The sequence below is a fragment of the Salarias fasciatus genome, chromosome 2 (assembly GCF_902148845.1).
Source record: "Salarias fasciatus chromosome 2, fSalaFa1.1, whole genome shotgun sequence".
Classification (NCBI taxonomy): domain Eukaryota; kingdom Metazoa; phylum Chordata; class Actinopteri; order Blenniiformes; family Blenniidae; genus Salarias; species Salarias fasciatus.
The window spans coordinates 32,498,487-32,516,505 of NC_043746.1; the positions used below are offsets into that span (position 1 = coordinate 32,498,487).

The window sequence follows — 18,019 nt, forward strand, 5'->3', positions numbered from 1 at the left end:
TGTTCCTCCTAGAGACTCTAAATATCACTGGATTCATTCTAAAGATGGATAATTATGGAGAACAAAGCCAGAGGAGTGTCTGTTTTCAAAATAAAGGCACGAAAATGGTCGTGCTTTTCACGGTCTGTGGATCTGAAATGAAAACATCTGTTCATGTGAGAAACATCCAAAGTACATAAAACATGCTTCATTTATTAGTTTCCCTTCCTGTCACTCTGCAGCCAATAGAAGTGTTTCGTTCCTAAGCCCCGCCCCCTCCGTTGTGTCGTTATCTGTTAATGTGACACATTTTATAAACTCATCAACCTTTAAAAAAAGATCAGTGCTCCCATCTGTCACCTCAGGTGATGCTTAAACCAGTGGTGTCCAACATCAGGTCTGTGGACCAAAACCGGAACGAGAACCAGAACGCTTAAAGCTCAGGTTGGCGATCTGAATGAGATACATTTTTTTAAATACTGGTTAAAATAATCTTTATGACCCGATGGGAAGCAATTCATAGTGTGTTTTTAAAGTAGTTTGGAAAATATCCGCTATCTACAGCAGGAGGAAAACGGGAAAAACAGCAACCAACAGTCTTGCCGGGACACCTTTTTTTAAACCAATCAAATCCCTTCGCCGTTCGACCTGCCCCCTGCACGTACATGTCAATGGCGTGCACGGACCCTGGTTCAGTGCACGTGTAGAAGGACGGAGCGTCGTTGCAGAATGGTGGAGAAGAATGTTTGGGGCTTTACTTACCGGTGAGTGCGCCATAACTTGGCGTAGTGCAAATAAAGAAAAACGAAGAAACGAAGCGCTGAGGACAGGTTACGCCAGGAACGCACTGGACGTGGAAGCGCCGTGAACGTCTCCGCGTCTCCGCTCCCAACGGGAGCTCCTCCAATGGGGTGGGAGCTGGGCGGAGTTAGGTGGAGCCTTGGGGAGATGCTACATTCGTGCTACATGCTAGTTTTCCAAGATCGCCAACCCTAGCTTTAAATGTGGCAAAACCACTAAAGCAATGGTGACAGTTTCAAAGAAACCATGTGACTGAGCTGAGCTGAGGTCTCGGCGATGCTGCTGTGAAAGCTAGCTCACTAGCATTAGGCTCAAATCATGCACAGTACAACAGCTGGAGAACTTACTGAGTTTTCACTGTATTTTACACCTGAAGGTTTCATTAAAGTCAGCTGTATGAGCAGACTGGACCAACCCTTTTTTGTAGTAATCAGTTTTATAGAATAATCTGAACTACATTAAAGAAAACCTTTAAAGTTTGAACTTAAAGGTTACTAAGGCTGTAATTTCAAGAAGAGAGCAGGCTGTTTGTGGCCAGTCTGACAGAACCATATTAAAGACGATTGTTTCCTGTGTTTTTCATTGAGAGAGGTCTGATATCAAAATAAATTCCCAATCAATAAAAGGAAACAGTGGTTTTACCGAACACAATTTTACTTTATCAAAAACAACAAAACAGAAAAACAAAAAGTGTCTAGCGCCTCAGTGTGGAGGAGGAGGTGATTGCAGTGGCAGCCTGTGTGCAGCAGGGGGGGCTCTGATGTCTGGCACCAGTCCTCACAGCTTGATGTGCACCTGCAGGACAGGAAACAGAGTTCAGAGTGGAGACAGAAAGCAGCAGGAGCCTGGGTTCTGGTTCTGGTTCTGGTTCTGGCTCCGGTTCTGGTTCTGGACCACCTCAGAGACGTTCAGAGGACGGATCCTGGCTGCTCGTCGTCTGAGAGGAGGATGCAGTGGTTCAAGTCAACGTCCAGCTTCTCTGAGCTTGTTCGACACCGTTCCTATATCTATATCGCTCTCGCCGCCTATCCCATCCCAGTCACAATCTGTTTATCCTTCTGGCCTCCAGTCGGCGCTACAGAGCACACAAAACAAGAACTAACAGACTCGGGGACAGTTTCTTCCCCAGAGCCGCCAGTGCTCTGAATAAGAAGACAACATGGACACAATAACAATACCATCACTGGGATCTCGCTCTACACCTGGAATCTTGTGCAATATTCAAGTCACTTTACTAGTATGAGCAATTTAAAGCTCCTCTCTTTCTAAACTGACATTCTTTTTATTATAGTAATTCTTTTCAAGCTGTATTCACTTCCTTATGGCATTGTTTTTATTTATATATGTTTCTAAGCACCAAATGGAGCAGCGCTCCCGATTTCACTGTATACCCCGTCTACAATGACAATAAAGACTTTCTATCCAGTAAAAACACAACAAAAGATGGGCTTGAGTTACTTTCTCTCTGCAGCGTGCCACAGCTTCCCCACCTCCTCCCATCATGCACCTGAAACCCTGCCTTCCCGAGCAGGGATGAAAACCTGTCACTGATGTCGATGTGGTGCAGAAACCGTCACGTCGGACCGGTTCGATAGCCCCTCCCCCTGGAGATGAACTCAGGACAATGAGAAACCCTCAGCTCTACAGTCAGCCGGAGCTACAACAGCAGTTTAACACCTACGAACGAACAAACTATAAGGACAGCGTTCCCTCGAGCCAGAGCCATAAATCCACTGTGAGCATTAGAGCGAGGTAATGAACCGCAGTCTATCTGACTCACTGTTTCAAGTCTGAACACAGCGACAAACCGCCTCAGTAAAAGCAGAGCCAATCTCAGCCTGGGTAGAAACTCAGGCTAAATCAGCGGAGGGTTGTTGAGCTCGTCCATCGTTCCATTTGAGGCTGCTTCTATCAGTTTATGCTCTTCTAAACGTTTGGATGACACGTTTGGGAGCGTCCAGACCTCGCTCAGCAGCGCCCAGACGTCGGAGTCGGAGTGAACCACCAGGCGCAGGGCGGAGAGGGGGAGCAGGGCCTCGTCCACCGGGCCTTCAGCCACGCCGTTCTCAAACGCCCCTGAAAAACAGCGGAGAGCGGCAGGTCACAACTCGGGCATCCTGGGAAAGCTCCATTAGCTTAACATTAGCTTAGCATGTGGAGAAGGTCAGCAGGAAGCTGAACTCAAAGTTGTGTGTTGTCATGAAAACGGGGAAATGGGATTTTCCCATGTGTAACATTCCAGCTCCTCTTCCGATGAGCCTCTCGGTGTGTTCCTGGAACGAGTGACTCATTCTGCTCGATCCGTTTCCGGCTGACACACACACACACCTGGTAACCCGTCAACCCATCGGCAGGCAGAGAAGCTCCCATATGTAACAATAGAGATACAGCCATAGAGAGCTCTGATCATTCAAAGGCAGCTTTAAATGGAAGTCCAGATTCTACTGGCGAGCATCTATATCTATACTGTTTTATGAATCTTTCACAAATGAAGAAATGTTGTCTGCAGTTATAGATGAAATTTGATTGACGTCTCATATTATCACAAAGTAACATTTGAACAATTTGAATTAATGTAGTGATTCCTGTTTGTAATTTATTCTGTCAAGTCTTTATTTAGTTCATTAATCATAAATTCAGTTTTATTATAAAAATTGAACATGCATCTTAAGTTCCACGAGGAGGGGATCCAGATTCTTTGTCCAACACTCTGCACAGGTGGACAGTCCCTGCTTCACTTCCCACCTGTTTCAAAAGACCCTCATCTAGTCCAGCCAGCGCACTGAGAACAGCCGGGTGTGGACGCTGAAGCTCTATTACCCGACATGCGCGCTCCTCTGTTAATCTCACACACTCACCGATAACGATGAAGCCGTCGTCTGACTGTTTGTACCGCGAAGGGATCTGTTCTTTTGCCACCGCCTGAGAAAAGGAAGCAGATAGAGGATTAGCGTCATGTCGCAGGAACAGGCTCTGACCTACCGCTCGGTCTGGACGACCCTCCTCGACCTTCACGGCTTCTAGAAACCAGACAGTTAACTGTCATCATCTGATCTTTCAGCCGCTTGACTGGAAACCTCAGCGTGAGAAGACGACGGGTGTCAGATCAGATCAGATCAGATCAGATCAGATCAGATCAGATCAGGCTCTTTGTCGTCTCACCAGTTAAAAACCGATCTGGGCTCCAGCAGGTCAATCAGACACATTTCTAATCCGACTAACCAGCCGTCTGTAAAAAACTGAAACATGTTAGGTCTGTTCAAAGGACCACAGGAAGGGGAGAAGTGTGTGTGTGTGTGTGTGTGTGTGTGTGTGTGTGTGTGTGTGTGTGTGTGTGTGTGTGTGAGTGTGTGTGTGTCTCCCCCCTCCCTCCACTCATCACCCTCTGATGGTGTCAGAAGCAGACAGACAGGTTTTTAAATGACGCGTTGAGAAGCAGGTTTGTGTTTTCAGACTGACACTGAGTGACAGTGAAAGAACAGATCAAACAGCTGAAACATCTGGATTCTGAAGACCTGAACCAACAAAGCCATTTTAATTCAGAGCCTTGTAAATCCTCCAACAACACACGACGGAGTAACTGAAATAAGGAATCGGTGTAACCGGTAACAGTTCAAGCAGACGCTCCTTTCACTTTTGACTGGCGCCTGTAAACAAACGCCAACCTCCACTGATGTCTTACTGTGAAAGGACAGGAAAAACGGATGTGAGCAACAGTGGATGTGAGGTGGAGCATGGGAGAGGAATTAGCTTTGGCACCATCAGAACCAGTGCTGGGACTCGAGTGCTTCCAGGGAAGTAAGATCATTCATTTATCTGCCCTTTAGTTTTTCACTCCAGCATGTTCCCCGGAGAAAGTCCCTTTAAGTTCCTCTACATACTGATCATGCTGCAAATGTTTCAGTCAGATGTTAAATGTTCTTGATGATGATCCAGCAGGCGGTCTAAATGGGTTTATAGTGAGAGCCAAGTGTAGAACATGACGGTACGTAGTGGCTCGACCGCCTAGCTTTGTTCTGGCACATCACCAGCAAACACCAGTGTATCTGCATCAGCTCAGTGACAACGTGTCGCCACTATGAGACTCGAGAACCGATTCTTTTGTAGAACCGGTTCCCAGTGACTCGATTCCAAGGAATGGTCTGTCTCCTTGATGATTCCGCTTATCGGCTGTGTGCGTGATGACGTAACGTGTGCAGAGCGTAACAGGCTCTGTGTTGCCAGATTGGACGGGTTTCTGCACAATCGGGCTTCTTTTGAACACGTCAGGCAGGTTGATGAAATGGTTCTGTGCTTGTGACGTGTTTTCTATTATGCAAATCTGGTTTTTATGTTTTTAAAATGCATTTTTCTACAGAGGTGGAGATTTGGGCTGCTTTCTATTGTTGGACGGTTTTAAGATTATGCCTGGGGCCCAGACTCTGAAAGAGCGACAGATCTGGCAACCTCCTCCGGTGGACCGCAGACACACTGGAGACAGTGTGACAGTAATTCCGTACCGGAGCCAGGTCCGAACATGCACCTCTGTTCAGGATGAAGATATTAAAGAGTTAAAGCAAACACCCATTTATAGTTCAGTATTTTATTTCTCACTCAGTGAGAATCGATAAGGAATCGTATCGATAAGCAGCATCAATAATGGGATTCTTAACAATTCCCATCCCTAGTGGGCACCAGCTAACTCTAAACATGTAGCCACTGGCTAATGCTAAACAGGTAGCTACCGGCTAACGCTAAACCAGTAGCTACCGGCTAACATTAAATTCCCTCTCAGAGAGCAGGACCTCCTCCTGTGAGTTCTTGGGAGCAGACTTTAATCAGCAGCTGTCCTTCCCGGCCGCTCCCTGGCCTTGTGCCCGTCAACACCCAGATAAAAGTTCTGGTAAAGAAAAACGTGTCATCTCCCATCAGCAGGAAGCTCAAAAGTCCACCGCATGCCAAGCGCTTTCTGAAACCATCAGGACTTGACGTTTACTGCCTGAAACCCACACTGCTGACTCACGTTGCTCGGCAGGACTTCCACAGTCGTGTTGTAGAATTTATCTCCGCTGGTCTCGATGTTTCCACTGCGGAACAGAAACCTGCGGTGAGAAGGACGACAGTCAGAGTGCAACCAAACATGATCGCTGAGCCTGTGTCAAACATTTGAAACAGTCTGTTTTTTGTCTTTATTTTTATTTCAAACTCCCCCTGACAGCATGGCTTCGAGGCTAATGCTAGTTATCTAGCTTTTATAGAAGCATCATTGATTCTCAATTTCTTTAAAGATCAGTGTTTTGTCGGGCATTTTTACTCTTTGCTTGGTGGTTTTGCGGGCCAGATTGAAGCCTCTTGTGGGCTGGTTTTGGCCCACAGGTCTTATGTTTACCACCACTGGTCCAGAGCCAGAAGTACATTTAGGGGCCTTTAACAAAGCAAATTTGGACACTGCAAACATGGACTGAAAGCAACTTTCAAATAATTTTAAACTGAAAAGGTTGATTCTAAAAACACAGGAAAACTTGAAATCCATAACGCTTCTCTGCACCGACTGAGAGTGAACGTTTTAATCAGAATCAGAATACTCTTTATTGTCAAGTACAGTCGCCCATACCCGAAATTATTGGGGTTTAAAGACGCCCAGGCAGCCAATTACGGCACTTCGTCTAATTAAAATGGAAATACAAAACAAAAAACAAGAAAAACTTCAACAATGGATGGGGAAAGAAACTAACTTCATATGAAATTAACAGGTCAGAGCCATGCAATGTTTCTGATGTTATCTGAAATATGAAGCACTCCTAACACACACACACACACACACACACACACACACACACACACACACACACACACACACACACACACACACACACACACACACACACTAAACTAAACACTGCAGTATGTCTAAGGAGGAGCTGATATTCAGAAGTGTGTCTGTCTTCAGCGTGAAAGATTTGGGTGTTTGTGTGTATTTAATATAACTCTGTGTGTGTGTGTGTGTGTGTGTGTGTGTGTGTGTGTGTGTGTGTGTGTGTGTGTGTGTGGGTGTGGGTGTGTGTGTGTGTGTATTAATATGTATGAGCAAATACCTCCACACCACACACCTCAAACAACCGTCTTCACACCTGACAATGATCCACAGTGTGTGTGTGTGTGTATGTGTGTGTGTGTGTGTGTCGGACCCGGTGACGTGTGTGTCCTGGCTGAAGCTGATGAGCACGTGGTCTCCCTGAATGGGCGTCAGCGCCCAGAAGAAGTCGTCCCCGGCGTAGAGCCTCTGCAGGCTGTGCTGCTGGTAGTGCTTCAGACTGCTGCTGACGGCGGCCGGAGGGTTGGAGTGAGGCACGTGCAGGGTCTGCTTCCCAAAGTCTTTATCCTGCACACACACACACACACACACACACACACACACACACACACACAGCCGTAAGTTCAGGTGTGTGTTATGAAGACTTCCTGCAGCTGTTTGAAGCCGTGGTTTAATGGACCAAGAGAAAACTGATTAAACCTGCAGCATGTAAACCCTGTAATCTGATTAGATCCAGACCAGGAACCAGTAAGAATTAAGACTGAACCGTCTTTAGCTGAACTTGGTTCCTGTTTTATGAAAGAGTGGTGAAACGTCCGTTATTGTTCAGCTGACCCGGAGCAGTCCAGGCTGTACCTTCGGTCTCTCTCACCTTGAGTTGCTGCACCTTCCCGGGCAGGGAGGAGTGAAGGCCCACATGCTGGAAGAGGGAAGGTTTGTACGTCCGCTTCATGGACGCCTTCTGCCGGGCACAGTCTTTCTGGAGACGGGGAGAGTTGATCAGGACTCGTTAGATCTGATTCATCGCCACATGTGAACAAATCATAGCAGGCACTGCCGAGAGACAGCAATCTGAAAAGGAAAGCTCGAAGAGAAGTCTGATTTGAAAAACAATTCACTGATTCTGGATTTAAGACACTGTCAATAAGGCGATCAGAACAAGGTTTTCCTCCACAATGTCCTACATTTTTTGTTCCCGTTCCAGTTTGTTGCAGCCCTCCTGGTCCACTTTCTAAAGATTAGACCACGGTTCGGGTCTGAGAGTTAGAAAGACTTCAGATCTGTGAGTTCTCAGGAAGAATGGGGATGTTGCTACGCCTGACTCACCACATCTCTCTCCGGGTTGCACACTTTGACCCACAGGATGTGATCCAGCAGCCAGTCGATGGGCTTGTCCCTGTGGAACATGAGGAAGAACTCCGCGATCATGGGAAGGTCACGCGTGCGGAACATCTTCCCTGGAAGAACCACACGCACACACCCAGAGAGAGGCTGTCAGGTGGTGGTGGCGGCGGCGGCGGACGGAATGAGGGCGTTGGGTTCCTCACCTATAAACCCCAGCAGGGAGAACTCCAGGAAGAGCCACTGCTTGGACTCCTCCTGGCTCGCGTACGTCTTCATGCTGCTGTAGTAGTCGGCCTTCGCCACCACGTCGTCCTCCAGCTGCAAGACAGAAATCCAAATTCACGCTTCAAGGTCTGCAAGGACGATGCCAACGAAATCCTCAAAAGCCATTCTACACGATTGCCCACATGCACAAACACAATACACAGGCTGTAAAGGTTGAAGGGTTAAAGGTCAAGGGGCGTCTAGGGCATCATGGCTGGAGGAAGTGATTAGTAGAATGTTGGTAAACACGCGGTAGAATCGTCAGACACCTGCCTGAACATAATAGGTCCCTTTGTCCTGAGCGTACAGCATGAGGAAGCTGAAGTCCAGGTTCTGTTTTGTGCGCCACCTGTGAACGAATCAAACGCACCGCCGTCACCCAGAGCTCGCCCCGCCGCGGCGGCGTGAAGGCGGGAGGGGTTCCTACTTGACTCTGTCCTTGGAGTCGCCGAAGGTTTCCCTGAGCGTGGAGAAGTCGGGGTAGTAATGCGCTGAGGGGGAGACGACCTCCAGCAGTCCAGACTGCACCTCCCGGGGAAAACTGAACACACACAATTCACAATCAACAGAACACACAACACTGTGCTCAGAGTCTGAAAACTGCTCCCAAGGTGGAACTTTTTGAAAACACTTTGACTCCATCTCCATGGAAACCAGGAAAACAACTGTTCTGAAAGGCTGACCAGAGGAACAGTTCTATTAAGAGCAAGAAAGGAAGCGGTGATAGTGTGAACGTCCCGTCTCTGTTCTCCAGGTTCTCATGCGGTTCTCTGAGGTGTAGAACTCCCTGGCTGGTCGTCTGGTGAGGCGAGTCGCTGTGACGGTTCGGCTCTTCCAGGAACGTGACCTGGCACATGACGGAGCTCTTCGGGGGTTATATAAACCCTCGTTAACCTCTGGTGTGGATGGCTCGTTGTTTCATCTTCTTGAACATCACTTCTCCGTGTCCTCCCATTATTAATGTTGACAACATCACAAAACAGAAACGGTTTTCAAACCGTTGCCGTGTAAAGGCAACGCTTTTCTGACCGGTAAAAACACTGCGGGCAGGCGTTGTTGTGTGGCGGGTCTGTTTACTCCTGAGCGATAAGAAAACCTTTGTCGGGTTTTCTCTGACGTGTGTGAAGGGTAAAACGTGAGCCGTCTCAGCTATCTGCAGTCGCACACCCCCGCCGCTGAGATTTATGGCACAAATAAAGCCGGTGGTTTAATCTGTCACGCCACGTGAAGCGAACGGCGTCCTCCGCAGGGACGCCGCCGTTTGGACAAGGACCAGGTTTAATGTCTGCAGCAGGGCGGTGGGGGGTGAAAACGCAACGACAACAAAAGATGCAACAAATAAACAGATATATAACACAAAAGAATAGCAATGAGAAATACAGAAAAACAACAAAGACGGTTAAAATAGATTTTGAAGTGAGTTTCGGTTCCGTACTGAAGAAATGAGCGTGAGACGTGGAGAGAGACTGTGTGCTTGATACCTGGGAGGAGGACACCGAGCTCCTGGGAACTTTGACTCCTGTCACTAGAGTTACCTGCCTGCAGACAGGAAACATGAAGGCCTGACCTGGTTACCTGACATATCACCTCAGGTCCACATCGGCTCCCACAAAGAGCCGGACCCTGGTCCTGGAGGGGGAACCGTCTCCCCTGACACCCGCATCAATCTGACCCCTCAGCCAGGAACAATCCAGGCAGAACCACGTCTATACAGTCAGGACGGGGGCCTGCCATCCTTCCTGCAGGACCGGCACGGGCGTTGTGTGTAACAGAGACTCTTCCTGCAGCTCAGCTTACAGCTGGAAGCAGCTCGGCACAAAGCTGCTCCAGATACCAGAGAAACTCCACCACTCCTCCGTCTTCACACCACAGAACACCAGTGAAGCCAGGATGCAGCAGGGCCGCAGCTTCTGCTTTCAGTGTGTGTGTGTGTGTGTGTGTGTGTGTGTGTGTGTGTGTGTGTGTGTGTGTGTGTGTGTGAAGGTCATGTTTACATTGAACATGAATCCGTCACTGTTTGCCTGATCTTTGTTCTTGGTGGTTTTTATAACCTGGGCAGGACAAACACGGACTTCCCCTCCCAGTCAATAAAAGCAGTGATCTGCACCTTTATGCGTTTACAGTCCTGACGCCGGCGTGATTTGAGCCGTGTTCAGGCATGGCGGGCGGAGCACGGCTGCAAGTGTGGTTTCCTCTGAAACACAGCGACTCGTTTCCTGTTTCCAGGAACTGGAGCGTCTGCGTGAAACGGACATTGGTTTCCAAGGCGACCAGGTTGGCCGCGCCATACGAAGCGAGGGGTGACTGAAACCGCCGAGTCAGAAAGAAAGGCGTGGAAACACGAGAGAAACCACAGGAGTGAAGGAGTGAAAGTCCCCGGCGGCGGCGAGGAGCCACTCACCTCCTGCTGATGGAGTCGGCGACGCCGGCCACGTAGTCCGAGTCGGTCTGCGGGACAGGAGACACAGGCGGGGGTTTCTCAACATGAGGCAGACGCAGCGCGAGGCGCACGGCGGCCGCACGCACGGGGTCGCTTTAGTTCTGGGACAGCAAGTTGTCCAGAGTCCTGCAGGACTGAGGCGGACCTGGTCTGGACTGAATCCCAGAACACAGAATTCTGTGGAACCACAACCAGGGAGGCCTAGAGGGTCCTGACTGGGTTCTCTCTGGTTCTGCAGGTCCTGCTTCAAGAGTTTTACATTTTCCACCCCCAGTGTGTGTGTGTGTGTGTGTGTGTGTGTGTGTGTGTGTGTGTGTGTCACCTCGGCCACGAACACGATGATGAGCAGATCGCTGCGTTGAGGGTCCGTCAGGCTGTAGAGCAGAGAGCTGACGGTGTTCAACAGGTAGCTCTGCTTCTCCCGCTTCACCGTGGGGATTCCCAGCACTATGGACACTGACACACACACACACACACACACACACACACACACACACACACACACACACACACACACACACACACACGCGCCATCAGAGATGGGAGGATCCAGCTGAGCTGGTTCACAGCGCTGAAGCCTTCAGGAGTGAGGCTGCTGGTTCCTGATCCGTCCTGACTGAATGGAGCGTGCGACACGATGTGGACCAGCCCAAAGCCGTCCGGGAACTCCCGGTATCATCCCGACAACCCTGTCTCTGTACCTCCTCGCCGTCCCTGTCCCAGCACCACGTTCGGTACCAGGCTGCCCGGGTGCTCCCGGAGGTGAGGCATGTAGAGGTAAATGTTGGACTGGAGGAACGTCTGCTGCTTTTCTGGAACAACAGAACACAGACGTAGCAGAAATAAGTCCAAATAAGTGTGTGTGTGGTTTTTTCAACCAATTCTTTTGGGTTTTGTTTTTGACTCAGTGTAGATCTGCAGTGGGTCCACTCAGGTTGTTTTCCAGCATTTTCTTTTTCAAGGCTCAAGCTTCAGACTTCGTGGTCTTCATCAGCTCTGAGGCTCCCAGATGTTCTTCTGCTCACTGAGGGTTAGAACTAGATGTTCTCTGGGTTCCTGTCGTCTTTCTATCACCTCCATCCAGTTCGTCCATTGACCTCTGACCTCTGTTGGTCCCAGACCACTGAGGCTGTCTGCAGATCCTCTCTGGTTCTGAACCAAAACGGTTAAGTGAGCTTCCTCCACCTGGTCTACAGACAGAGAGTCTGAGAGCTGCCATGAGATCTGTGTGTGTGTGTGTGTGTGTGTGTGTGTGTGTGTGTGTGTGTGTGTGTGTGTGTGTGTGTGTGTGTGTGTGTGTGTGTGTGTGTGTGTGTGTGCTGAAACAGGTTGAACTCATAACAGGAACAGAGAGTTATCATACAGCTGATCGAAGAAACTTGAATGGCAGGAAGTGCTTCGCTTCACGTTCGGTTCGCTCTCATGACGACTGGCTTCGACTGCTCTCATTACTCATTCAGGTTTATGTTTCTTTATAAATATTGAAGTTTGGATTTTTAAATTCTCAAACAGAAGAAGAAGAACTTTGTATTGGGGAAGATCAAAGACAGGTGTAGTTTTCCATATTTGCATTCAGGGACACACAAAAACCCAAGGAATAAAGTGAATCCCTGACTGACGGTGAAATAACACAGGTGTGGTGCGGTGTGTGAAATGAAGAGGGATTACGAGGTCCGAGGACTTTCACTCCCCGTGACTGTTCAGCTCAAGCTCGTCACACACCTTTTTGGCCAATGTTTAATCTCTTTACTGAAACACTGAAGATGAGTGATCACTCTCAGCTCTGTTTGGTCTACGATAAATCAGTAAAGCTCCTTTAGACTTCGGGAAAGCGTGTTCAGCAGAACAGATCAGGGAAGAGGAGGTGTGGACTGGGAGAGCGTCTGGGAGAGCGTCTGGGAGAGCGTCTGGGAGAGCGTCTGGGAAGCGGGGGTTCAGGGCAGACGTACCTGAGTCCGGCTCGACGTGCGAGCCGTTGGACGAGGAGTTCCTCATCTGCTCCTGGATGATGCTGAGGTCCCGGCTGACCCGGACCCCCAGCTCCTCGGCCACCAGCAGGCGCTGATGCAGGATCTGCAGGTCTGAGACCCCCGGAGGACCTGGACACATGCGGGGGAGGGGTTACTCTGACTCTCAGACCTCTGACAGCAGCTCCAGTCATCTACCACGCTTCATTATCGAGCTTGTGGTGGCAGCTGACAGCGGAAGTTAGAATAACTTCAATAGAAGTTAGTATGAGCAGCTCCCCCTGCCTCTGCTGTCACACACACACACACACACACACACACCACACACACACACACGCACACACACGCTCAGTCTTGTATTTCTATCCTTGTGGGGACCGTCCATTGACTCCCATTCATGTCTAGCCCCTAACCCTGACCCTTACCCTAACCCTAACCCACACCACAACAAAGCCTAACCCTAAAGAAATGTTTTTGCACTTTTACTTTTTTCAGTAACAACAACATGGTCAAGAAAACACTGTTTCTCCTACTTAGGACCGGAAAAAGGTCCCCACAAGGCACGTCGTTCCACGTTTTGCTATCCTTGTGGGGACATTTGGCCCCGACAAGGATAGAAATACAAGAACGCACACACACACACCACACACACCACACACACACAGGAAGTCACCTGAATTCACCAGAAAGTGATTCAGAGGCTCGGAAGTGAAACGCCACTGGCGGTCAGCAGTGTGCTTCATGTTGGACTTCCTGGTTTTTCTATTTCTCACAGCTTCTGGCGAATAAAGACACCGCTGGCAAGTTCAAGGCTGACGTCTGAAAACGTTACATTCAGATCACAATATACCTGTTGTCATAATTCTCCACACACAAATTGTAGTTTTTCAAATTTATCCCAAACATAACTTTGGTTTTTTTGCAGGTAATTAATTAAAACATGGATTCTTCCTTCTGCAGCTTCTCTGAACGAACTGTGAGTTTAATAAAGTGTCTGACAGTATTTTCAGTGCGGTTTGTTCTACATGTTCCAGAACCACAGAGAAAAAAGCTCGGATCCACCAACCACACTTTCAGGAAGCGAGAGGGAAACATGTTGCAGTTTGATTAAAGCTGCTATGTTTACGCGTTGCTGCGACCTGATCCACCGTCACAGCTCAGCGAGCTCGAACTCACCTGAGAACGGGTGTGTGCGTGTGTGTGTATAACACTAACGAAACGACAGAAAACCCGTCGTCCTCCACACGGTGTTGGCCCAAAGTGGTGAGATATTCAGAGAATTCCTGGATCCAACATTACATTTCTTCTTTTTGGGGAACTTTAAACTATCATTCTTCGTAGTGATTTTTTGAGTTGTCTTATCGCGCTGAGCGCTCTCATCATATTTATTTTGATCTTGATTAGGTTTTCATGTGAATTTCTCCTCTGATCGGGTCATTTTCTCTTTATTCCCCCTTCATAACAACACTGACACATCAGAGCTCGCATTGAAATCTCAATCATTTCTTTATTTTGGACTTTTTTATCCGATCCTCAGCAGAGCGTGTGCTTTATTACATGTTTTAGTCTCTCTGCCTATCAGTCTTCTAGACTTCGATCTTCAAGCTTCACTTATTTGACACTTAAGATGAGATTCTGGGGGAACGTTTCCTCTACAACCATAAGGCCCGCGGGCCAAAACCGGCCCCCGGGAGGCTCCAGTCTGGACCACACACCCAGCAGACAGAATGATTGTTCCTGTTTTTTTATAAAACCAAAACAAACCCGAAACCACCACAAACAAGAACAAGGTCAACGTTTCAAAATAAAGACTGTTCTGCTGCTATTGTAGTGTGGAACTCAGGAAATGTGGCTGAGAAGAGCAGAACCTGGTCTGGCTGTAGACCAGAAGAACCTGGTCTGGCTGAAGAACCTGGTCTGGCTGTAGACCAGAAGAACCTGGTCTGGCTGCAGACCAGAAGAACCTGGTCTGGCTGTAGACCAGATGAACCTGGTCTGGCTGTAGACCAGAAGAACCTGGTCTGGCTGCAGACCAGAAGAACCTGGTCTGGCTGTAGACCAGATGAACCTGGTCTGGCTGTAGACCAGAAGAACCTGGTCTGGCTGTAGACCAGAAGAACCTGGTCTGGCTGTAGACCAGAAGAACCTGGTCTGGCTGTAGACCAGCAGTCCAGTCTGGACTGACTGGATGAATTATTGATCCGCAGTGTGACGGACTGACTCCTGATATCCACCTCCATGCAGGGAGGGGCACTTCCACAGGGACGGGGTCAAGTTACCCCCAAGACACCCCTCACTCTTACCCTCACACTCCCTGTTACCCCTCAGAGTCACTATTACCCCCTACACCCCCGTTACCCCCACACCCCCTGTTACCCTCCCTGTTACCCCTCACACTCTCTGTTACCCGTCACTGTTGCCCCTCACAGTCAAAGTTACACCCCTCAGTTACTCCTGACAGTCAGTTACCCCTCGCAATCACTGTTACTCCTCAATTTTACCCCCTCACTGTCACTTCTCAAACTTACAGTCACCCCCTCACAGTCACAGTTGCCCCTCACACTCACTGTTACACCCCTCAGTTACCCCTCACAGTCAACGTTACCCCCTCAGTTACTCCTAACAGTAACATTTACACCCCTCAGTTACCCCTGATAGTCACAGTTACCCCTCACTATTATCCATGTTACCCCTCACAATCACAGTTACCCCCTCAGTAACATTACCCCCTCACAGTAACATTTACACCCCTCAGTTGCCCCTGACAGTCACAGTTGCCCCTCCAGGTGGAACTTTCCACTCTTCCTCCTTCCTGACAGCAGAGGCTACAACCAGTGACAGTAGGTGCACGCGCCGCGCGGCGCCGCTCACCTCCATTGGCGGGCAGAGAGGAGATCCAGGTGAGCGACAGGAAGCAGCCGAGAGCCAGCAGCAGCACTCCGCACCGGACGGGGTGCAGCCTCATCTCATGTCCCCGCACAGCCCCGCACAACCCCGCACAGCCGCGCACAGTCCCGACGGACTCGCCCGGACGACGGCAGGTGTCTTTCCAGGTGAGGAGGGAGGCTCGAGGATTGGCTGCCCGCGGCTGTGACGTAACAGGAAAAAACCCGAAAAGGAAAAAAACAGAGCGTTATGTTCCATCTTCAGCCGCGCGTGGACCCCAGGTGGAGTCACACCCAGCAGAGGGGGCGGGGCGCCACCTGCCGGCGGAGGAGGGGAACGCAGCTCCCGCTGGAATCTAAACTTCAATCTTTTTTTTAAGTAATTTAATTAAAATTCGTTATTTGTCCTTGTTTTTATAATTATTATTATTATTATTATTAGTAGTAGTAGTAGTAGTAGTAGTAGTAGTAGTAGTATTGTATGTGTTTCATAACATGAATCAAGACCTCAGTCTTAAGTGCAGCGGAACAAATATTTTACATCTGTAATTCAGTCTAACAAGCTCGTGACACTTGAAGAGATGTGGATAATGACAATTTGTAAGGATTTGTGTGAGACAGGCTGTCGTCAGGGGATGTAGCTCAGTGGTAGAGCGCATGCTTTGCATGTATGAGGCCCCGGGTTCAATCCCCGGCATCTCCACTTTTCATTTTCCTCCTCGTTTGCGCACAAGGACCTGAGAACCGATCAAAACTGACCGATTCGACAATGCTGCCTGTGAAGACAGTTCATTTCATCAGACCTGTATTATATTCTACCCTCAATTTTTTTTTTTTTACACATAAAATTTATTTTATTAATTGAGATAGTTTTGTGTCTTACTAACATTTCCTTTTGGTCCGAAAAATGAAGGAATGAAACGAAAATCGGCTGTGTGATCAGACAGCTCGTTGGCGTGTTTTTGAAGACATCGTGTAAAAGCAGAGGAAAGGCTCACAGCACCTGGTGGTCTCCCATCCAGATACTGACCAGGCCCAACCCTGCTTCACTTTAAAGACCAGCCACGTTCGGAGTGGTGCGGCCATAAGCAATAAGCTCAGGTTTAAATACACTCTTTACAACTCACAACACAGTCAATACCTGTTTTCTCTGACAGTTTCGTCACTGCTCAGACTGGAACAAACCTACAAGGTGGCTTTCTTACAACTCTCTCACAATTACAAGCCACCAACAAACTCTCAAACACGAACACCATCTTTATCCAGACAGCACTCAAAATCTTGCTCTGATCCTGTGGCAATGTCTTCTTCTACTGACACTACTGATTATTGCAACACAACTACAAACATTATTGTACTAATAACTGCTGCGGCCGCTGGGTTTTATTCAGCGTTGCACATTCTGGTTGTTTCAGAACACTTTTACAGATAACCAGTTAGAAACGGACTCAGGCAGCAGCTTAACCATGTACTACACCCAAATCACTCAAACCGTCTGATCTGTCTGTCTGCGGGAGAATGGCTGCTACACCCACAATACCCACAATGCATTGTGTCTGTCTGCACAGCAGCAGTCCTAGTTAAAAATACACAACAAAAGCAGATCTTCTCCCCTCTGAGCGCCCCCCCCCCCCCCCCCCCAAAAAAAAAAAAAAAAAAAAATCAAAACACCATCCTGCCAACTAAACCTGGTTAAAAGCTACAATGAGCAGGCCAACCCTATAGGGGGCAGTGTAATGCGAAGAGTAAAGCCAGGATAGCCAATCACAAACCTGGAAGAAACAAATGAAAACAACAATTGATTCCTTAAGCAATCCTTTTGCCACAGTGCTTTGTTTGTCCAGACAGTGAAGCGCCTCCTGAATGTAGCGTTAGCATGTGAAAAACGCCAGTAAATGTGAAACGGGAATCCTGTCAGTTAAAGCAGTGTTTGAAAATCAGGCATATGTTTTAGTCACTCGGAAAAAAATGAACAATATTCAAAAACTCTGAAAACCCAAAATAGGATCAGGAAGTAGCAGGTAGCAGGTAGTAGAGGCTCATAACACAAATTCAAAATTCCATCCAAAAGCTAGTAAAATCATTTCACCACATATGAGGGGGGACCCAAATGAAACTGGAATTTGGTCATAAAACACTAATAATAATGAGTTTTGACTTCTGGCCGTCAGATGTGCTGCAGGTAAGCCTCGTGCATATCTGTGAAAAATCTGAGATCCCAGAGCGACACTGACGCCTGTCAGGCACTATTTATAGTAACAGAGTGTGGCTGCGCTCTGTGATTTTTCCACATTGACTGGACAGCTGGAGCAGCGCGCAAACATTAAATTCTGCTTTTTGCTGGGAAAAACAGCAGCAGAAACACTCAGCTTGTTGCAGCAAGCCTACAAGGATGATGCTCTGGGGAAGACTCAGGTCTGTGAGTGGTTCGGGCGGTTTGAGAAGGGCCAGATGTCCATTGAGGATCAGCCCACACCAGGACGACCCTCCACCTCCCGCACAGCCCAAATTGTCAGGGAAATTGAAGCGGCTGTGATGGCAGATC

The 18,019-nt window shown here is 48.4% G+C and overlaps 1 protein-coding gene and 1 non-coding gene across 2 annotated transcripts; one reads left to right on the forward strand and one right to left on the reverse strand.

Annotated features, from left to right (window-relative positions):
- Window positions 1-1,403: 1,403 nt before the first annotated feature.
- LOC115403637 (alpha-1,3-mannosyl-glycoprotein 4-beta-N-acetylglucosaminyltransferase B-like) lies at window positions 1,404-15,648 on the reverse strand. Its single transcript, XM_030112610.1, has 15 exons — window positions 15,461-15,648; window positions 12,572-12,721; window positions 11,324-11,434; window positions 10,945-11,078; window positions 10,584-10,630; window positions 8,610-8,723; window positions 8,456-8,531; window positions 8,122-8,236; window positions 7,901-8,031; window positions 7,446-7,553; window positions 6,948-7,141; window positions 5,783-5,861; window positions 3,639-3,702; window positions 2,744-2,856; window positions 1,404-1,575 (listed from the first exon to the last, which is right to left on the reverse strand). Exons 1-15 carry the CDS (start codon window positions 15,552-15,554, stop codon window positions 1,558-1,560), a joined length of 1,548 nt encoding a protein of 515 aa, XP_029968470.1. The 5' UTR covers window positions 15,555-15,648; the 3' UTR covers window positions 1,404-1,557.
- A 457-nt stretch (window positions 15,649-16,105) lies between these two features.
- trnaa-ugc (transfer RNA alanine (anticodon UGC)) lies at window positions 16,106-16,177 on the forward strand. Its single transcript has one exon. It is a non-coding gene; the product is annotated as a tRNA-Ala (tRNA).
- Window positions 16,178-18,019: the final 1,842 nt, after the last annotated feature.